Source organism: Actinia tenebrosa, unplaced genomic scaffold (assembly GCF_029948245.1).
Source record: "Actinia tenebrosa isolate PJP-AT-01 unplaced genomic scaffold, QUT_ActTen_1.0 PGA_scaffold2__45_contigs__length_23673736, whole genome shotgun sequence".
NCBI classification, from domain to species: Eukaryota; Metazoa; Cnidaria; class Anthozoa; order Actiniaria; family Actiniidae; genus Actinia; species Actinia tenebrosa.
In genome coordinates, this window is record NW_028292579.1 from 19,429,082 (window position 1) to 19,452,028 (window position 22,947).

Genomic DNA, 22,947 nt, shown 5'->3' on the forward strand with positions numbered 1-22,947 from the left:
TCGAAAAAGAAAAAAATAAGTAAAAGCACATCGTTATGGCTGAATATATGGAAGAAACTAATGAGAAGGAAAATAATCGAGCGACTCTTTGCCGAAGTAAAGCAAAAACTAAAACAGAATTGATAAAAACCATAATCGAGGTCATTAAACACGATGTGGTAAGTGATTACACAAATATTTTAGTCTGCAAGATCCCAAAACTGAGCCGAAAAGTTTTCTGAACACGTTCAACAATTGTCAGGTATAATTTTTTCAATATAAGTCTTACAACTCCAGTTAGCTGCAAAGTCAGCCATTCCAAATCATCTTCATTCATAGTGATTCGGATTTTCTTTACAGTAAAAAAAACTTTTTTTAATCAACATATAGCCACATCTTGGTTTAAAATAGGGAAAATAATCTCTTTGAAAAACATGTATTTAAAGCCAAAATCGCTTTGATTAGGTCTTCACATGGTATCGCTAAAATACTATATTTTTCTCTCTCCTTGCCTAGTTAACAGCTAAAATCTATTTTAGATATCTACTAAGAATATATTTCTTGCAAGGAAAAGGGATTTTTATCATTATTTAGTGCTCTAACTTACCTTTTATCACAAAAGAAAAACTACTCAAATCCGCCATCTTTTTTTACATTCTCGTTCATTCTCCTGGAGAATGCCAATCACAATGGCGGATTTGATCACGTGACCTCTTAGTGCAAGTCTGGGAAATTTCAACTCTTTGAAAAACACACTCGTGCGAATCAATATCTAATATTAAAAGATAACTAGGTAAAAACTAGTGTGAGCTGCGTCAGTGTTCCTAATGAAACAGTAATGACAGAAGGGTAAATTATACACCGTAAAAAGATGAAAAAACTTACTGACGTTTCGGACGCTAGTCCTTCGTCGGAGTAAAATATCATGGGATATCCTCCGTGATATTTTTTCCAGAAAGTATTGAAAATAAGTCATTCCTCGGGAGTTTAAGCTTAAGTGCAGGATGCACATTACAAATAATATATAAATTAGGCACTGCCTAAAAGCGGAGCTCGCAGTAGACACAGGGAGCCCAATTTAAATAAAACTGAAATGCGAAAAAATAATCTGGAAAAAAATCTTCAATAATTTTTTTAATTTGAGATGAAGATAATGTCCCCAAAATGAACCACGGGGTAAGAAATCAAATTGAAATACACTTCATCGTTTCGTTTGCGAGAGTTTTTGTTTTCGACCTTACTTTTTACTACAGTACTCTCCCACTTAGCTAGAAATTTTATCACATGTACACAACCCACCACCATCCACCCCAGGGGCTAGTTTTACAGTATTTATGAAAAATGTTTCGACAAACTTTTCCATAGACATATTGCAACATTTTTAAGCTTTGAATTCCTGGTTAATTTAAGGACTGTTAATTGACAGAAAGTGCACAATTTAAGTGCAGCAAGTACACAATTTAAGTGGAATTTAACTTTATTGGTTTATTTTGATTAAATAATAATAAGCTTTATTTTTCAACCTTAAATGAAATATACGGTGGATTTACATGGTTAGAATTATTGATATATACAATAGTTCTAACCATGTAAATCCACCGCATATCTTATTTAAGGTTGAAAAATAAAGCTTATTATTACAGTATTTAATCATAATATCAATAGTTTTGAGTTTATGTAGCTTCAAACTAGTTTATAGTAGCTCGTTTTCGCTCTATCGTTATAGTTCTCTTTGTAGCTCATTGTAGATCATTGAAGATCACTTGGTAGCTCATTGTGGATCATTGTAGCTCATTGTAGCTCAATGTAGCTAGTAAGTACGCAAAGCCAAATCAGTGTCAGTTTAAAATAATAAATGAGAAAAGATTTTTCTTCTTCTTATTCATTAAAATATTGTATATTCCTTTCATTCAAGCCGGTTTAACTAATCTTCGAGAAGCTTAAAAACTAAGGTTACTTCTGCGATTTTGAGATTCATTTTACCAGTGTAATCTGTTTTTATGCGTGAAAAAGATGTGGAAATCACAAAAGACAAAAGGTTTTGAAAAATAAAATTTAGATTCAGATAAACTTAACAAAAACAACTGAGACAGATTTATTAATGCAAATAAGTATTCCTTTTTTTATTTCATTCAACATTTAGATAGATTATCTGTAGAAATACTAAAACTATTGAAGGAAAGGCTTTTTTGGTTTGTCGATAGGAGGCGAACGAAACTGCTTTTTCTTGTACTTAAAAACATACGATAGTTGGTTAAAATTAAAAGAATTAATTAATAATTCATGAGGAAAACACAACAAAAAACACGACCGTGAAGAGTTTTGTAAATCAGATACAGAATCCTGTTCATTTGCATAAACTTTAAGATGGATTTTCTTGGCCAGATTCACTTTTATCTTGAAAAGTTTAGTGAAACACAAAGGAACTAGCCTAGACGTTTGATAAGTAATCTACAGTATTCGTGTCCGTGTTGTATCCAATATAGAAACTCTCTGCTACGCCTCGAGTTTGTATATCGGATACAACGAGGCCACTCATACTGTATACAGTCAATTCAAAAAACGTTGTCGTCGACCTGCTCAAGCCTACGCGACTGGACCGAAAGGAATATGGGTAAAAATCACTGAAGCGGTTAAATATTCGTTCTGAATTAATTGTTCCCGCTAGTAATAAGATAATAATGGCGAGAAACAATCCATCAAATGCATGTCTTTGGGTTTAGGGAAAGAAAAACAAAGTAGTTATGATTCAGTTCACAAATTCGAAAATATGAAGGCATTAAAAAAAAAAAAAACGTCTCCTTCAACACTTCCCGCTCGCCTACGAAGGTTCGTGCTGTAAACCAGGCATAACTAATCAGATAAAATTATAGAGTCAACTTGGCTACAATGATTACTACCCAGAGTTCCTTTCGGTCCAGTCGCGTAGGCTTGAGTTGGTCGACGACAACATTTTTTGAATTGACTGTATGTTATATATGCCAACGTTCGAATGACCCGCTCGTTGTAATACAACACTACAGGACAAGAGCTTGGGCCGCCTGTGTTCAAAACCGGCTCTTTTTTACTACTAGTGGTCTATAAAACAACTTTTGGACTGATTTTAAGTCAGTTTTCTACAGTTTTCACTCTACATTGCCGGTGATTTATCTATTCTGTATGTCTCAACGGAATTGTGTTTTATTTGGATGAAGCCACCTTGAACTTTTTCTTGTATTAACTTGCAGCTTGAAGAGTTTCATGGCTGACAGGAAATAAAACACGAATGGACGGGAATTGTTTCTTGTCACTGAAAGCTAACCAAAAGAGCCGATATTGAATCTGTCTTAATCTTATTTACTAAACACCGCGGTATAGTATTTGCAGTTTTGAAATGAACGAGCAATATACGGTGTCTATAATAGATTGAAAAGTCAACTTATATAAAGAGTGCTCTCTTGCACATCCAATTTTTCCAATACTTTATCTTTCCTCCTTTCATTTTTATCGATTTTACTACCAAGATCAGCAAGGAAAATACTACCATTCAAGGTAAGGGTAGCTTTGTCTTCTTCCTTCCTTCCTGCTTCGTTTTTTAGCTTGCTTTCCTACTTAGCTTTCCTTCTTTCTTTCCTTTGTTAAAATAATCGATTTTGAAGTCAAATATACTGAATTCATAATCGGTTAATTGAGTTTTACCACTGCCGTCTTCAATAAACTAAGACAAGTAGAATCTTGTGACAAGAGATCAAAAGGCATAACTTTACTAACTAGGCTCAAATTTATATTTATCCAAATGGAATAAAGCGATTTCTCAGTTTCATTTTAAAAAAGTCTAAAAGAGAGGTTTTCCGCCACATAAACTAATAGACCTCATCGGCTCTGACGTATTGTTTTCCCATTTCAGACCACGTGTCATTCCCTAGAGTAACATTTCTTTGTTTAAGGTTTGCGCTCAGCCCTCCCCCCCGTCTAATTTTTGACATGTCCCTTAGTGCGGGAGGTCGTGGTTCAAGCCTCAGCCGGACCAACACTCAGGGTCTTAAAATAACTGAGGAGAAGGTGCTGCCTTTGTAACAATATGTGCAAATGGTTAGACGTTCAAGTCTTCTCGGATAAGGACTAGTAAAACCATAGTCCCTGTCTCCCAACCCTTCCTAACCTGTAATAAAATGGGGGACATTAAAGAACCTGTTGAGTTATTCGTGTAAGAGTAGGGGATTGTTGCAAAATACCAACATACTAACAAATCACTCATGATTGTAGCTGAACGGCTGCTACTGGCGCCTTAATATGCAGCCCGAATATATGAAGTGCTCCACTGATCTTGTGAAGCGCCATTGAGCTCCCGGAAATGGCGCTATATAAATTCGAATTATTATTATTTATATTATTATTATTGGTGAGAGGCGGCGCATTAGAGTCTTATTACGCCTGAATGTCCTTCCACTAAGTGTCATTATACATATCTCTAGTACCTTCATGGGCTTGCACATCCAATTTTTCCAATACTTTATCTTTCCTCCTTTCTTCTTTTCTCCCTAAGTTCTTTTTTATTTTCTTGTTTTACGTTTTACAGACAATACTACAGTTGAGTAAGATGAAAGTTAGCTGTGTCGTCGTCATGCTGCTCTTGTCACTCTTCGTGTCACAATCATATTCTGTTAATCCTTATCATTGTCCTCCTCGTGCGGTATGCAAAAAGAAATACACTAGATCAATAAGGGTAAGTAGACTCATCGTTCTATTTAACTCATTACTGAGCGTATCATACAATCAGTAATCTCTAATTTCATTGTTTTCTTTCGTGCTATGTGGACGATAATCGGCATTCGACTTTATTTCCTGGCTTAAGGACGTTCGTGGACCAATGTAGTTCATCATGTTTTTGAGCTTCTCATCAGTAAAAATATCCCCGAGCTAACTTGCTTAAAAAAAATAAAGAATAAAGAATGGGGGTCATCAAAATAGTTTTTTAAAACTAATTGCTGAACAAATATGGTTTTCAGCGAGGAATAGACGTGCGCTTTAGTGAAACCTAAGGTATCGAAGAAACAATTTGAAATTAAAAATAAATCGAAAACATCAAAGAAATGCAAGAAATAATTTTCTTTAACAGTTTTGGATTAAAATCATGTGTGTAGGCTACAAGGATTTATGAAACGTTCAGTCCTTGCGCATGTAGTCGAAACGAGTAGAAATGATTTGAATTTAAAATTGAATTTTTTTTGCGTAAAATTGGTATCAACCGTTCCCTCTGAATTATGTAAATATTAAAACAATTTTCAGATATTTTTTGTATACTTTGGTGGTATTAGGGTTCATAATAAGCCACTAAAACGTTCCAATGACGCCATCACTATGAACCGAGAGCGCCAAACCCATACGCAGAAAGGCTGCGCGCGGACGACAATGTCTGCGAATTCACCTTTTCGGCGCTAGGTTGGATCACCAACGGTCACCAAAAAGTTCGGACATCGTTCTCGGATTCCCATACAAACTCACTGAGTTTAAAGAGAAAATTTAGATAGATTTCTTTAGTTAGCTCTCTTAACAGCAGTAAGAATAGCTTCAATCAAGCTAGAAAAATGATTATTTACTAAACATTAACCAAGTAAATAGTTCATTTAAAGTCAGTACATTTGTACGGAAATTCGAGAACAATCTCCAAACTTTTTAGTGACCGTAACACAATCTAAAGCAATTTATACTTCGTGATCATGACGGCTTGCGCGGACAAGGTGAATATTTTAAAGCTCCTGACCTGAATTTCCTGCGTATTCCCTTGTTGTATTTAACACACGAACGTAGTCCCAACTAGTAACGGTTTTTTATTGCCAACTTTCTTGATAGGCCCGTTTAGCAATCAAGTCTGATGGACCTTTTTTTGAGAAAGGAGGGGAGACCCAAGATCTCGCAGTGGATGATGGACCACAAGCTTGGAGGAGAGAATCGAAAATATGATATTGGACTTGTTGAGGGAAACGATTTCTATTGATAATGAATAATTTAAGAATGAAATTGTATACGGAAAACTTTAAGAACGAAGTAAAGTGCAAAATCTAATATTAGACTTTCTTTTTTAACGTATGATTAATTTCGGGTACCCTGCCGGCGTTGTCACATTTTAATACAAGAATTATATACAAAACTTTGACCTTTACGAGAGACCAAAATAAATAAAAATATGTCGCGTTCTGATTGGTGGAGAGCGCGTGCTTTACGAGAGCACACAGCACGCGAGCGCACTTTCAGTTGCGCCATTCCTGTACAAAATAAAGGCGGTTTGAGTTTGAGTATTCAGACAATAGGTTAGCGGCAAATTTTGAATTTAAATATTCTTCCGTTGTTCCGGTTGGTAAAACTAAATGATGAAGAAGAGCTTGTAATATATTTTTTCTTCGCAAATTATTGATTTGTGTCAACGAAGATATAGAAAAATAGTAATGTACGACTTCAAATACGACAGGAAAGCAAATGAGAGACCGTATAAAACATGATTCAGTTTGTTTCTTCCAGACAAATTATCAGGCTGACACTGTTAGATCTTATCACTATGTTGCTATGCAACAGCACGTTTATATTCGACACAACAAAGGTACCGGCAGTCTTCTAAGCCGTGTAAACCCATGGATATTTGTCCGATTTGTAGCAATTCTATTGTTCAGATTCCTACTTTTGATTGGCTAATTTGTGGAAAATTTGTCGAGGTGGCTTTGGTTGGAGTAGTTGCACTATAATTACTAATCTTAGGTCATTTGTCAGTTAACTGCTAGCTTTTAGGCCAATTGTCAGCATACATGCTTACCATTAAAGATGTTTGCAGAATATATAGGCTTTGCACCATCACGTGACGGAAGCCATGTTAGATGTCAGAAACAATACAATCGTTTTACGTAATTCAAATTCAATTTCTGAGAGCAAAGGGATTTTATTGTTCTGTCATCTAACCAAAGACAGACCAAGATGTATTATGGGCGCCGGCACGTGATGGTGTACAGCCATTATTTTGTTGATGTGTATCTGTGTGTCTGTGTACTGGCTTAGTTTTCTCAACCAAGTCAGTCCTCAGTTTATTTTACTCTCACTCGTTGTAAAAACCAAGTTTCTTTGATTTATATGTTTTTTCTTCCCTTTTATTACTATTTTTACATAATTATTAGACAATTAAGATTCCCGTTTCTCATTCCCGCAAACGGCAGACACGACAACGTTTTCATCGTTTTCCTGTATTATACTTTGCCTCTTGTAAACCTTCTCACCAAACAAAAATATTCTTATGTTTAATTTATCTATCACATGGAGATTATTGCGATCTCTTTTCACTAATTTTAATGAATTTTTTAATGGTCAACTGACATTTTACGTTTACCGTGAATAATTTATCGTTAGGTTGTAATGTGGAATGTATATAGTTAACAGATCCCTGAAACACCCGATATGAAATAGCTGGACATATTGCTCCAAATATCCTAGCTCCTAACATTTTAATTGTCCGATAATGCCGGCCACGTAGAAATGCATTCATGAAAAATGCGCCAAAAATTTAACTACAATATTAAAATTAAACCAAATGTAAGCCCTATCGTTAGTTATGGGTTGCCTGTGGAACCAGATATTATGGGATGTCGAGACCACATGCTTTCAGTCCATGATGAGTCTCGACGAGTGCAGCAGAGAAGAAAAATTGGAAATGAAAAATTAACTTTGTCAGTTGGAATTGTCTCTTTGTCGTTCTTCGTTTGGAAACTCGGACTCAAAACAGTGGGGCCTCGAGGGGCCTTCCTTTGCTCAAAGTAACTCGGGATTAGTTACTATAAGCAACTAGTTATACGCACGCCAATGTAATTACGATTTACTCGATCAAAATCCGGAAGTGATAAAATCCTATAGTTTAGATATTTTGTTCGTATTTTGTTGGCCATATGCCATAGCTTAACAAATGAGAGTTTGGTTTTTCTGGGCCGGGTATCGACCACGTAATCCCTCAGAATTTATTAATGCTGTTTAGTGTCTATTGAAAGTCCGTAGTTTAGGGGGTCATTGTTTTGTTGTGAGGATAGGGGCGCCCCAAAAATATTTTTTCGAAATGCAAATTCTCAATTAAAGCTAACCCATAAATTATAAGTCCTCCCAAAGTGTGAGAAGCATTATTCGTATTGTGATGATTATTGCAAAATGCGTTTTAATATCGAAAAACCCTTAATATTCCATATCTATAATCCTAAAGTCCTAACAGAGCCTCATTAACGATTTATAGCTTTAACTTTGAACTGATTTCAACAAAGAAAATATCTAAGCTTAGCAATGCGTTACGATCAACTAGTTCAATCTAATGTACAAGGATTATTTCAATATTAAAAGTGACTTCATGTTACAAATCCGTTACAAATGTCTGAAATATCAGGTTAACAATGTTATGAATATCAATAATTTATTATATAAAATCAACGTCGCATAATTAGGAGAAACACTACTGGCTACAGAGGAATTCAGTTGCATGTTGTTGTCTGGTACCTGTCCAATTCAATGCTAGTCATAACACGACTTACTTGTGCCTAACAGGTGACTACAATATCAGCTGTTTAATTTTGTTATGGTTAACTGAATCTCAATCCATAGTTCAATAATTTGAAACGAATTGTTTATTATTTTTTCTTCATTATTATTAATTATAAACTACTCCCCTAAATCTTTTTCATATTTTCTATATTATTTCCTCACGTCACTATACAACGATCAACGATCCTTCCTTCCTTCCTTCCTTCCTTCCTTCCTTCCTTCCTTCTTTCTCATTTCAGTTGATATCGAACCAATGAAGATTCCTTTTTCTCATCCTGTAAAAAATTCCTGTAAATATATTTTTTAATCAAGTACATCCAAGTACAACGATTTTTTTAAATCGCTGTGTCAAAAAAAGTTACAGTGTGAAAAAAAAAGTTAAGGTGTAAAACCTGTAGCATAAAACGTTGAACACTAGTCTTGAACATCATTTATATCACTACACTGCCACGATAAGCAAGTAGCGAACAAGTGAACAACTACAATTCCAGGTTAGAGTGTTTTTTCTTCTTCTTTGCGATCTTTCTTTTTTTTTTTTTTTCCTTTTTTTTTTTTTTTTGCAGCTTACACCACCGATCCTTTCTTGCTTGTCTCGTTATCCATAGTTATTTTCTCTGTTCACGTTTCTTTCCTTTAAGAATATCGATCGTGGTTCAACCCCTTTTTTAATATCATTCCTTCCTTCTTTATTTACGATAACATGGTAGATTGCATACCGTATATCGGTGAAACACGTTAACTAACAGAATTGTACACATTAGTGCAAAGTTTTGTAGGTCTACGGTCTACTAACGTCTACTGAACTTACAGCTAGTCTATGTAAAAAAAAGTGTGCATCCTAGCAATGCATAGAAAACGCACACATGTACAAGATTGTGCTTTTTTTTGTTATATGATCGTTATCAAGTTTTCAATGTTGTATTGATAAACTGAGAATGTGTGAGTGTGGTTGAAACCGCTGCAATGAATGAAATGAACTAGTTTAGATGTACCATCATTGCGACGCGTGACATGAAATCAGCCTCAGGTCAAACGTTGAACTTCGCATAAGCCAAACAAGGGCACCAGGACAGACGGATTGGTTTTTAGATGTATGTGTTATTGTTTCAGTTTCTAATTGAATGGATACTAAACAGTGTTCACTTATCTTTAAAAATAAACGTCCTTTCCAACCAACGGTCTTTCTGGTTTGAATCAGCTGTACGATATGAATATATTTACCACGTCCACCAACGGTCTTTCTGGTTTGAATCAGCTGAACGCTCTGAGTATTTACCGCTGCACTATCCGTGCCAAGCAGCGCCGGCGTCGCTTCGTTAGCGATTACTCTCCTTTAATAAGTTAATCAAATTTACCTTCAGTACAGTAAAATAGACCGGGGTAGGAAAGCAAGAGCGGTTCTTTTGTTTTCTCGTCTGCTCGGATAATCCAATTATTTTGGCAGCACATAGGGCACTTTGTTTACACAGCGATGACAGATATGATATGACTTTGGCGAACGCAAAACGAAGCCTGAACCACGTTCTTCGTAATACGACACTATCTCGATGACAGACCCGTCCTCGAGAACAGGCCCGTCTGTGCCTCAGTATAACGTACTTTTTGCAATAGCCGGTAAAGTAATCGCAAATAGATCATAGGAACAAATCAAATGGGAAATCGAACGCAAACCCTGCTAGTGAAAACCGTTTTTACTTATAATACTCGACATTCCCTAGTGTACAGATTATTTAACTGAAACAATGGATAACAAGGCGGTCGTCTATGATGTCATTACATTAGGTTCACATGAAGTTCCATGTTTGACCTGTACCTTAGGAAATTTACTGATGAAAACATTCATTGATGTGCAAAAGGATCACGCGATTAATAATTGAGTTCTAGGTAAAATAACAATAAATGAAAATTAGAACGATTATTTTCGATATCATAGCACGCGCTTATTGTAATAACTATAATTGTATCAAATTACAAGGTCTTCAAAATAAACATAAACTAGATAGAATCAATTATGCGAAAACAATACCTTCCTTTATTTGTGGCAGCACGGCTGCGCAAAGATACACTCGTCTCATCACTCACCAATAAGCCAGTTCATAGTTTAAGAATCGTTTCAATGAGTGCGCAAGCGATTTTATCCCGAATTTCTTTACCTTCTATTGCTTAATTAAGAACCGAGAAGGTTTAGACAAACGAAGGTGAGAAATTCAGGATAAAATCGCATGCGCACTAAAAACAATTCTTAAACTATGAACTGGCTTTAATATGCTGCCCAGGTTCAATCCCAGAATCGGTGTGATATTATGTGAATATATTTTCTTGTTTATTTACAGTTCCATCCCGTACTTTGAGGTTTTTCCTCCGGAGAAATAATTACTTTTTAAAATGATTCCAATTCTATCATAAAACGAGGGTAACAGCTTTGTTAACAACTGGCTATTAAGTGCTGCCATTTGTTTTCATTTCATTTCTTTTCGTAATCCGGCTGTCTTTTCGCTCTTCTCTTTCTTTCCTTTCTAACATTTTCTTTGTTTCTTGGTTTACTTTTTACAGTCAATACTTAATGTCGAAGAAGATGAAGGTTAGCTGTATTGCCGTTATGCTGCTCTTGACACTCTTCGTGTCACAGTCATATTCTACGGCTTCTCCCGAGAAATGTCCTCCTGGGCTTTGGTGCAAAGATTCGCGGGATGTATGTAGAGTTCTTTTAATTTACCCATGAGGGAGCATACTACACAATATTGTCGTGTCTAAAGTCCATTTTTAATGTGTTATTTCGATGAAAACTAATCAACACACCAACACCGTCCCAACTAGTAACCCCTAGTCATTCTTATTCACTTGTCGTATTCAACACACCAACACAGTCCCAACTAGTAACCCCTAGTCATTCTTATTAACTTGTTGTATTCAACACACCAACACCGTCCCAACTAGTAACCATTAGTCATTCTTATTACTTGTTGTATTCAACATACCAACACAGTCCCAACTAGTAACCACTAGTCATTCTTATTCACTTGCTGTATTCAACACACCAACACAGTGCCAACTAGTAACCACTAGTCATTCTTATTAACTTGTTGTATTCATCACATCCACACAGTCCCAACTAGTAACCCCTAGTCATTCTTATTCACTTGTCGTATTCAACACACCAACACCATCCCAACTAGTAACCCCTAGTCATTCTTATTCACTTGTTGTATTCAACATACCAACACCGTCCCAACTAGTAACCACTAGTCATTCTTATTACTTGTTGTATTCAACATACCAACACAGTCCCAACTAGTAACCACTAGTCATTCTTATTCACTTGTTGTATTCAACACACCAACACAGTCCCAACTAGTAACCATTAGTCATTCTTATTAACTTGTTGTATTCATCACACCCACACAGTCCCAACTAGTAACCACTAGTCATTCTTATTCACTTGTTGTATTCAACACACCAACACAGTCCCAACTAGTAACCATTAGTCATTCTTATTCACTTGTTGTATTCAACACACCAACACAGTCCCAACTAGTAACCACTAGTCATTCTTATTAACTTGTTGTATTCAACACACCAACACAGTCCCAACTAGTAACCGCTAGTCATTCTTATTCACTTGTTGTATTCAACACACCAACACCATCCCAACTAGTAACCACTAGTCATTCTTATTCACTTGTCGTATTCAACACACCAACACCATCCCAACTAGTAACCACTAGTCATTCTTATTCACTTGTCGTATTCAACACACCAGCACAGTCTCAACTAGTAACTAGTCTATCAACTTTCTTTATACAGGCGCGTGAATTAGTTGAACCTGATAAAGTCAAAGCTTTCCTAAGGACTAGAAGGTCCAAGAATTTGCTTTTGGAAGCCGAAGAAGGACCCAACATGCTTAAAGGAGAGAAATGAATATATGTTATCAGAAACTTACAAGGTTGAAATGGCAAACGATGTCTAAATGATGACAAATAAATTAAAGCATAAGAAGCATAAAATACGACAACAAATAAACAAAAAATACAAAAGCAAATGAAAGGTCGATTAAAGTATCTATACAAATTAATCGCATTGTTAAAAACTAAAAGTTTTCATAAATAATGAAGCAACCCAAAAAGTTATTGTAAAGCATCAATGCAAATTATTAAAAAATATACTAAGGTGGTTTTGAAAATGGTAAGCATAAGATAGAAACAATACTCATAAAAGTGTTGTGGTTTATTGTCTGCACCAAAACGCCAATGAAAGTTCGAAAACGTTAATGAACCCACGCAAACATATTCATGATTGTCAAATTCAATGCTAAATTTCTTAATGAAAGTTCCATCGCACTCTTGAGAGTCCGTTCACCTTATTGTATGCCTGTTCGCTCTAATGACAATGCTTCTTCGCTTCAATGAATATTTCTTTGCCGTTAATGAACAGCAAAAGGTGTAGTGTCAAATTTTACAGTTATACGAATAATATGCATGCAACTTTCAAAAATAATGAATGACGAACTTGATCGGAATGTAAGAGGCATTCTCTAATCAGATAGCAATGTTATTGTTTGTGTTCTAGGTAGTTGCTGTGAGGTATGCAAGGTGAAAGGGGGAGAAGTGAATGAGTGGGGTTCCTGTGTTAATACACCACGGACATGCGTACGAGGAGTCGGTTTAGAGAGCATGCGCATGGTTTGCAATACAAGTTTTCGAGTTGGAAACACACACAAAACTTTAGCAAGGGCGGATCCAGGGGGTGGGGAAGGGGGGGGGGGGGGGGGGGCAAAGGGGGGCTGAAGCCCCCCCCCTTCAGCAAAAAAAAACAACTATGCTTTTTTATATTGTTTTCCGTTGTGTTGACGGAAGAAACTCAATTAGCCCCCCCCCCCAATTTTGGCTGGATCCGCCCTTGTTTAGTTCATATCTGACGTAGATATGATTCGAAAATAGACCTGAAACATTCCACAGAACATTGCCTAGCATCCTCTGGCAAGTAGAAAAAGGATACATTTGGATTTCTTTGCTTTCCGGCATTCTAATCCGCCATATTGAAATCATTTTCAGCAGAACATTCGGGAAAATTATCCAGCCATCTTAATGCGTGAAGTATTGTAAACGTTCTGAGCATTGAACAGATTCCTAATTTGACCAATCAGCATCGAGGAAAAAATGGCTGTTACCCGAGCCTCCGCCGACGGGTAGGAACGAAACCGAGGAGCCATGGGTGAGAGAATAGTGTTTCAGCTTTCATCGCTCGCTGTGTCCGTTTGGACCTAGAATATTAAGATCGGGGCTGTTTTTACACAAATCTTCCTTTAATCCTCGTTATCTTTCATAATTACAACGTAGAATTTTCTTATTAACGGTAGATTTCATAATTTTGTAAAACATCGTAGTCCCCTACGTCTTTTCTACGTCTTCATTCAGGGCAGCACCATCTTGTCTCCCTCCCCTGGGGCATGGTGGGATTATTACACACAGGAATCCCGGTCGCGCGAAACAAAGGGTTCCCAATTCCCAAAACCAGATTCCTGAACACCGGAAGGGTGGGGGTCGCAGCGACCGCATTTCTAACGATTAACTAGTTTATGAAATTCTAAACGTTTTTTAAACAAAGTCTAAATTGAGGCATCCCTCTTGAAGGATCTGTTCAATGTTCAATGTTCAATTTCCTTGTACTTCTGTTTTGAAATCCGTTACCGCTTGTGCTGGATCATAGTCTACGGGCACCAGAAGAGCAAGCCTCTGAACTGCTCTGGAAACAGTGACATCTTTCGCTCCCTTGTACTCGCGAACATCTTCTTCCACTTGGTAGTTCTTGTACGTAACTGTGACTCGACGAACCTTGGCATCCTTGCTTGGAAACACTTCTTTTACAAGTCCCAATCGGTATTCTCCTCGGAACGTGTTCTTATCTGCTACAATTACAACATCATTTGGAAGCAGATTCCTGTTAGAAGTGTGCCACTTTCGACGTACAACTAAACTGGGCGCGTACAACTCGGTCCATCGCTTCCAAAAGTCATCTGTAACTGCTTGCACCAGATGATAACGGGTTACAATTTTTGAGTCTTGCGGTTGCCATCGCAACGGGTTGATGGCTCTTGCTCTTCCAAGCAGCAAACTGTTAGGCGTTAGGACGTTAATTGCAGAATCTGTACATGGTAGGACACCAATGGGACGTTCATTCAGTAAATTGGACACTTCGTAACATACTGTTAGAAACTCAGGAGCAGAAAGACGTTGGTTGGCGATTGCAAAGTGTATAGCACGCTTAGCTAACTTGACAAGCGATTCTACAGCTCCTTGATGCCACGGACTATCAGCTGGTCCAAAAGTCCATGTTAGACCGTTCTCGGCTCCTTTCTTATGCAGTTTCTGGCAATCTATCTTCTGCCAAGCTTCCTGAAGTTCCCTACTAGCGCCGACCAGCTGCGAGCCAGGGTCACTGTATACCTTCTCTGGGCATCCGCGAACACTTGCAAATCTGCTAAGAGCCATAAGAAATGAGCTCGTATCATATCCAAAAACTGCTTCTATGTGGACCCAAGAACTTGACCCATTCAGCGTAGAGGTTGTAGGGTAGTGGCTCATCCCATCCAAGGTTCTTGGACCAAGTTTCACGCAGGTATATCTTCCCAAGTATAGTGAAGGGGCATACGAGCCCGAGAGGATCATATATCTTCATTACTTGTCCCAAAACGATTCTTCTCGTGAGTACTTGAGGAAGGGCTTGTGGTAAGTCTGCCTCAACGAGGTTTGGTCCAACGTGAACTCCCTTGCGCTTTTTGCTGAAGTTCAACGAGACCTCGTATATTAAGGTATCGCTCTCATGGTTCCAACCTAGTGCTAAGACCCGTAAATTATCTTTCGTTCCCTTTAACAGCGTGGGCCTCTTGGGTGTATCTTCACCGTTAACACTGTCTTGGAGTATTTCTTCCTCTGCATGAGATCTTGGGTTACCACTAATCTCCCAACACTTAACTTTAAAGCCTCCTTTGGCTAGCATAGCCTCTACTTCTTGTGCGATACAGATAGCTTTGGCTTTGTTTGAACAAGAGTCTATCATGTCGTCGACGTAGCTAGAGTTTTTCAATAGCTTGGCTACTCTTGGACTATCCTTCTTGAACATATCTGCCGTCTTGTAGAGCGCTTCAGTACTTATTGCAGGGGCTGGCGTGTCACCCATATTAACGCGTGTCATCACATATACATCAGGATCACGGTTCTTCTGTAAATCACGCCAAAGAAACCGATGGCAATGTTGTTCCAACAGCTTCAAGTGAATAGAATTGAACATTTTCCGAATGTCGCCTACCAGAGCAACTTGGCCTTCCCTCCAACGTAGTACAATTCCGAGCAGATTGTTCATGTAAGCGTCTGGTCCTTTGGCCAGGCACGAGTTTAAAGATTTTCCTTGGCAAACTTGACTTGGATTGAAAACAATACGAACTGGTGTTGAGTTAGACCGAGGATTAACAACTGCTAAATGTGAGATGTAATAGACTGGACCATCCCACTCTTTTAGCTCCTGCTCGGACAACTTGCGTGCAACGTTGCGTTCTACCATATCGTCCATCTGCTTCTTGTATGTTTCAGCCCACTGAGGATCCTTGTTTAGGTCACGTTCGGTGTACTTTAGCGTGGCTAATGCAGTGCGGTAATTTGTTAGGTAAGTTCGTGGGATCAACAAGCCATGGATAGCTTGTCCTCCAGCATTGGTTCTGTTCATCATACGTGAGGTTTTCCCGTATCATCCGTAGCTCTTGCTCTTCGTTAAAAGAATAGCTGTGACCAACTGCAGGACACTTGTTGCATCGACAACCTCCACAGCGAGGGGTGACTTCAGTACCTAGCTCTTCTCCTTGAATAAAGGAATCAATTTTGTTTTCATATCGTCTACCACAAGACGATCGAGCAGCAAAGTTGCAATCTGTCTTCTCTATGACAGACTTCTCAACACTCTGAACAAATCTTGGATTGAATTCTGGATGCAGGTCCATGCAAACGTGGTTCGAGTCAACCTTGATCCTTGTATCATGAATTGTTTTTGCTAAGTTAGTGTCTTTACTTGGTGTCTGCATCTAGGTCTGGATGAGTCCCTTGAATACATATTCCAAAATCACCTCTCATTATGCTCAAATTGTCTCCACACTTCGCCTCTTCGTGTTTGGGATGTAGGCCATAGTAGTCGCAGCCAAGAAGTATGTCCACTCTGTTGGATTTTCTCTGTAGAGATTCTGCATCATGTTCGGGAAACAACTTTGACAGGACTTTAGTGTCCAACTTACTTACAGGTCCAGTTATGTGCTCCATACCATATGCAGTGACAACTACCTTCTTACCCGACTCGGTTACTAGGGTAAACTGATACTGCTGTGTTTCGTAGGTTTTCTCTACGTTTCCCATGGTAGTGACATCAAGCGTAAATCTACCCAATCTCTTTGCTCTGATCTTATCTGCTGCCTGATGCGTTATGTACGTTGTATTCGAATACGCATGTCCGCGAGCGTAACGGACGCACGTTTGAGCTCTGCAATTTTTCAAACTTAACATCAATTAATTTATATATTATGATGCTCTAAAGACATAAATGAGAATATGTCTAAAGATATTTCGAAACTGAGAAAAGAAAATGAAGAATTGAAGATACAAGTAGATGATTTTAGACTGGAACTGTTAAAGATTCAAAACAAAATGCCGCCTTCAACGCCGAGGGTTCTGACAAAGATTTGGATAAAAGCGTACAATATCTTTCTGAAGAATATGATGGCTTTAAAGCTTTTAAGACATCCATCGAGAAAGAAATCAAGAATATGATGACGAAACTTAAAGAAATAGAAGAGAATGTCCACAAAATCGACGAAGCCATCGAATCGGCACTGATTTATAGCTACAAAATACAACGTCAAAATTCTTGGTATTCAACAGAAACATTGATCAGAGTCTTCCCGCGAATCAGTCGACATATGTATGAAGTTATTCAAAGAGATAGGAAATGAAATAGCTGAGTATGATATAGATATCGCTCACAGAGTTCCAAGTCGAAATTCAAACTTCCCGCCACCAATAATTTGTAAATTTACTCGACGTATTGCCAAAGAAACCGTCATGAATCGTTAAAAAGAAATTCCAAATATCGATCTTGATGATATTGGCTTGGCTTCTACTGGAAAAATTGGAATCTACGACCATCTTACGCCGAACACACAGGCGTTATTTAATAAAGCAAGGGTTTTTCAAAAAGAGAACAATTATGCTTTCTGCTGGACCAAAAACTCTTCTGTGCTTTTGAAACAAACAGAAGATTCAAATGTCATAAGAGTGACAAGTCCTGATGTGCTTATCAAATTAGCGATAAAGAGTACCTCTCCTGAATTGTCTGGTGTCTTTGCGTCTGACTGGAATTCCGGTTTTGGTCGACCGGCAATGGAGCATCATGTACCCATGGCCACTTCTGGTAGAGGTAGACCAAGAACAAGATCAAATCAACAGAAATAGAAGAGTTGTTTAAAAAGATAAGTCTATCAATTTCAAATTCAATATAAAAAATTTACTTAGAGAACTTCCATATTATGGAGTTAATATCGTTATCCACCACGATCAATTTAATAATCTTTTGCCAGATAGCAATTTTCCAACCAAAAAATATTTAGATAAATTGCATAGTCTACATGATTTAGATTTATTCAGTCTTAATCGTAATCAAAGTTTTGATTTTCTCTCTTCTAATACTATTCGTTATAATTATTATTCTCCCAGTAGTTTTAAGACGCTTAAAGACACAAATAATGTAATCAAATCTGATGAATCGTTTTCTATTTTGCATAATAATCTTAGAAGCTTGAGCTTGAACTTAGAAAAACTTCAGTTTGATTTGCTAATTGAGTTACGTTTCGAGTTTGATATTATTGGAATAAAGGAAACCAAAATAACTAACTCAAACGTACCTCTTAGAATGAATATGAATATTCCAAATTACTCTTTTGAATATGTACCTACTCCTTTACCTTCTGGAGGTGTCGGTATGTATATTAACAAAAGGCTTAAGTATTCAGTTTTAGAGAAAACATCTACTGAGTCGTATCAAGCATTGTGGATTGAGATACATTCAAATGTTAGTAAGAATATTATTTGTGGAGTTATATACAGGCAGCATAACTGCCCTAATGCATTTTTATCTTATTTTGATAAAGCAATTGAAGATTATAGTGCTTCTGGAAAAATATTATACATCCTTGGGGATTTTAACATAGATCTGCTTAAATTTGAAACATGTACCTTCAGCCAGGATTTTCTTCTTTCTTTACAAAGCTGTTACTTATTTCCCACTATCGACAAACCCACTCGAGTGTATAATAACTCTGCAACACTAATTGATAATATCTTTACAAATAATCCAGAATATGGACTATGCAGTGCAAACATAGTATCAGATATAAGCGATCATTATTCTCAATTTTGTGTAAGCTCTTTAGGAAAAGGATATTACAAATCCTTCAAGAAAAAAGTTAGGTTTTGTGCTAAATCTGCTGAATATCGATTTGTTCAAGAACTTGCAAATATCAATTTGGGAGCCTTTTTTGTGGAATCACAAAGCGTTGACCAGATTTTCTCTTCTTTGTACAGGAAAATTAATAGCATCGTAAACAAAGTTGCACTACTTAAAGTTTTAAATAACCGTAATTTCAAAAAGCTATCTAAACCTTGGATCACTCAGGGAATTCGTGAATCAATAAGAATAAAAAACAGCCTGTTCTTGACCGGAAATAAAAAAAGATATCTCTACTATAGAAACAAAATAGTCACTCTTATTCGAATAAGTAAAAGATCATATTATGAATCTTATTTTGAAACAAATATGAAGAATACCAGAAAAACATGGTTAGCAATCAATTCCTTATTACATAACAAAAAAAGCAAATTAAAATCAATTTCAGCTTTAAAAGACAATTCTTTAGATGGTCAGAAGACTAATGATCCTACCAAATTACCTTTTATCCTTAATAATGTTTTTGCAACAGTTGGTGAAAACTACGCTGAAATGATTCCTAAACCAAGCATAGACTTTACGGAATATCTTAAGAGCATTGATCAACCTAATTCTTTGTTTTTTGCTCCTGTCACGATGTCAGAGATAGAATATGATATCTTATCCTTATCTAATAACAAGGCTTATGGCTTATATTCATGCCCTGTTAATTTGTTAAAAGCATCTAAACATGTCCTTAGCGAACACTTAGCTAAATTAATGAATTTATCAGTTCAAACTGGGAAATATCCAACTAAACTTAAGATTTCCAAAGTTCTTCCAATTTTCAAATCTGATGATGATACTGACCCGAGTAATTACAGACCTATTTCATTGCTTTCAATATTTAATAGAATTTTTGAAAAAACTATGTTCAATAGATTGATTAATTTTGTAGAAAAGCATCAGCTTCTTTCCAATGTTCAGTATGGCTTTAGAAAGCATCACTCAACACATCATGCAATTCTTGACATAGTGAATACGATTCAGTCCAATTTGGACCAGAAATTGTTTACATGTGCTGTTTTTATTGATTTGGCTAAAGCCTTTGACACCGTTGATCATAAGATACTTTTAAAAAAACTTTACATATATGGCATAAGAGGATGTTTGTATGATTGGTTTGAATCGTATTTGTCCGATAGGTCCCAAACTACAACTGTTAATAATTATATATCTGATAAACGAGAAATCAAATGCGGCGTTCCCCAGGGATCTGTTTTAGGTCCTCTTCTTTTTTTATTATACATTAATGATATTTGTCAAAGCTCTAAAGTTTTGAAATTTCATCTATTTGCTGATGATACCAACATTTTATATTCTAATAAAATTTTAAAAAATCTAGATTTAGTTATGAATAACGAGCTTGCAAAGCTGCAAGATTGGTTTACTGCTAATAAACTCACAGTTAACATAAAAAAATCGAACTTCGTTATTTTCCATTCCTCACGTCGTAAAGTAGGTGATCAAATTAAAATTAAACTTTTTGATTATAGAAATAGTAAATATATTTATTTTGAACAAAAAGATTATGTTAGATATCTTGGTGTATTGATTGATAGTAAATTGTCATGGAAACCTCATATTGACTTACTGAGCAACAAAATTAGTAGAGTAGTTGGTCTGCTATCTAAACTAAGGCATTTTTTGCCAAAACATACTTTGATAACTATGTATAAATCCTTGTTACAGCCATTATTGATGTATGGAATAAGTATTTGGGGTCAGGCTGGGAAAAACTGAATGATAAATTATTGATTTTACAAAAACGAGCTCTTAGATTGATATTTCATGTCAAATCGACGCAAAGTGCTATCCCTTTATTTATTGAAACTAACATATTACCTATATGGCTACTTTATATTGAATCATTAGCAACATTGATGTATAATGTCACTAACAACAATGCTCCTCTCAACGTTAGCAAACTCTTTATTTACATTAAAGACATTCACACTTATGAAACGAGATCCGCTTATGATAACAATCGTTTCTCCAGATCATCGAAATTAAACATTCAGAAAGATTCTTTCTCCAGAATGGGTGTAAGATTATGGAATCAAATCCCAGATCGTATAAGGAAATTATCAAAAAATAGCTTTAAAAAAGAAATTAGGTCATTACTGTTTAAGAGTCTAGATTTAAATGGTTATTATGTTGAAATTCCAATGATGTTTAATTCATAATTCTTGATACGACTTCTACTTCCATTTGTGTTTATGTCTCACATTTCATTTTATCCAATTGTCGTTTATATATTATAAACTATAAATGTGTATCGATATTCATTATAAATAATACTTAATCATATCTATTCATTGCAAATATTATTTTCCTTTTTTGGTCTTTTTTTGCACCATGATATTGTAATTATTGTAATTATTGTAATTATAGATGTTTGTCTTTCCTTTTAACCTGCCTTGAATAGCTTTAAGCTACTTGCAGGTAAAAGTGTAAATATTAATGTATTAATTGAAAACAATAAATGTCAAATGTCAAATGTCAAACCACCATCACAGAAAACGGAGACATTCTTGCCGCTTTCATATACTCTCGCTCGTTGGATGGGATACAACGCAATACCGACACTCTGTGAAGAGTGAGAGGACGTTTCAGCACGAGCGTGATTAGAGTCTTTCGTATTTACCTCTGATTTTTCTGACGATTTGCAAGACACTTCATCACGAGCACGAGTGTGATAAGAGTTCTTTCGAATCACAATTGATTTATCTGAGTTGCACAGTAACGCGTGGTATTCTTCACTGCCACAAGACTTGCAAGGCTGCTTGTTTGGGCAATTCTTCCTTGTGTGGTCACCAAAACAAATGAAACACGCGTTCACTTGTTTCAGAAGTACTTAGCCCCAGCGCCATGCAAGGCGAGTTTTTGGAACTCTTTGCAATCATACGTTTTGTGTTTGATTGAATCTTTCTTATGGTAAGCACAATGATAGTACCGTTTCTTCTCTAGACTTGTTCCAGTTCCTTGATACACATGCGTCTGGCTACTGCCACGTTCAGTGAACTTTGCAGAGACCTCGTTGTTTCTCTTCTTCTTAGTTTGATGCTCAGCGAGACGAGCTACAGCTTCTCTCTCACGTTCAAGAAACTTCATGAATGGGCGAAATGGGTTAACTTTCTCTCCTGCAGCCATATCGTGGTACTTTCGAATCCATTCGACTTTCAAATGTCCTGGTAAAAGTCCATTCACAAAGTCAACGTCCATCATAGTGAGAGTGTTCAACAGCAGCAGTAAGGGGGACTCGCGGAGGGGGTACCGGGAGCCCGGGGTAATGCCCGCGCCAAGTAGCATAGGGCTCCAGCGGGAAATACCCGTGTCCCATTATACGTTGCGCGATAATTCCCTTACTGCTGCTTATATACGATGCATGAATGTAAAGAATTTTGCCTTAATTTATGTGTGGGGCCGCAATCGTAGTCTAAAATATTTCTTAGATATAGATGGACGCTATCAGGAGCATTAGGAATAAGACTGTGCGCAAGCTGCGAACTCAGGTGTTGGATCGTTTGGACGCCGACTTCGCCTTCACGACATTTATGGAGGGAGATACGGACGAAACTATGGACGAAGAAAGGGCTGAGAGGATAATTGATTTAATGCCTGAAGGTAATTACCGTTTGGAATTGACGTTTATAAAGTACATGGATGGTGAATGGATAATAGAGAAGGGTAGGAATCCTATACGAGCGTCAGGTAAGCAGAAGTTGTTCGTTTTAAATGAGCAAACGAGGCCAGGAGCGTTGGTGGGCGTGGACATGTTGTTTTACGAAGTTGCTTATCCTGTTACGGTAGTTATCTATGGTGCTTACGAGATTAAGAAACCAGACGTTAAGAAGCTCAAGCCAATGCGACATCCTGGTAACTGCGTAGGAAAACTGGTAAGAGAAT

General features: G+C 36.9%; 2 protein-coding genes and 3 long non-coding RNA genes across 5 annotated transcripts; 2 read left to right on the top strand and 3 right to left on the bottom strand.

Moving 5' to 3' along the window:
• The first annotated feature begins 3,360 nt into the window (after positions 1 to 3,360).
• Positions 3,361 to 6,024, top strand: LOC116296890 (uncharacterized). Its single transcript, XR_004197171.1, has 3 exons — positions 3,361 to 3,510; positions 4,538 to 4,684; positions 5,812 to 6,024. It is a non-coding gene; the product is annotated as an uncharacterized LOC116296890 (long non-coding RNA).
• LOC116296891 (uncharacterized) lies at positions 3,429 to 5,837 on the bottom strand. The gene is made up of 2 exons (XR_004197172.2): positions 5,723 to 5,837; positions 3,429 to 4,886 (listed from the first exon to the last, which is right to left on the bottom strand). It is a non-coding gene; the product is annotated as an uncharacterized LOC116296891 (long non-coding RNA).
• Positions 6,025 to 8,952: 2,928 nt separating the features above from the next.
• Positions 8,953 to 12,850, top strand: LOC116296899 (uncharacterized). Its single transcript, XR_004197173.2, has 3 exons — positions 8,953 to 9,011; positions 11,074 to 11,212; positions 12,325 to 12,850. It is a non-coding gene; the product is annotated as an uncharacterized LOC116296899 (long non-coding RNA).
• Positions 12,851 to 14,171: 1,321 nt separating this feature from the next.
• LOC116296887 (uncharacterized) lies at positions 14,172 to 15,008 on the bottom strand. Its single transcript, XM_031704998.2, has one exon. It carries the CDS (start codon positions 15,006 to 15,008, stop codon positions 14,172 to 14,174), a length of 837 nt encoding a protein of 278 aa, XP_031560858.1.
• A 16-nt stretch (positions 15,009 to 15,024) lies between these two features.
• Positions 15,025 to 16,239, bottom strand: LOC148909523 (uncharacterized). Its single transcript, XM_089034166.1, has one exon. The coding sequence runs from the start codon at positions 16,237 to 16,239 to the stop codon at positions 15,025 to 15,027; it is 1,215 nt and encodes a 404-aa protein (XP_088890292.1).
• Between the last annotated feature and the right edge of the window lie 6,708 nt (positions 16,240 to 22,947).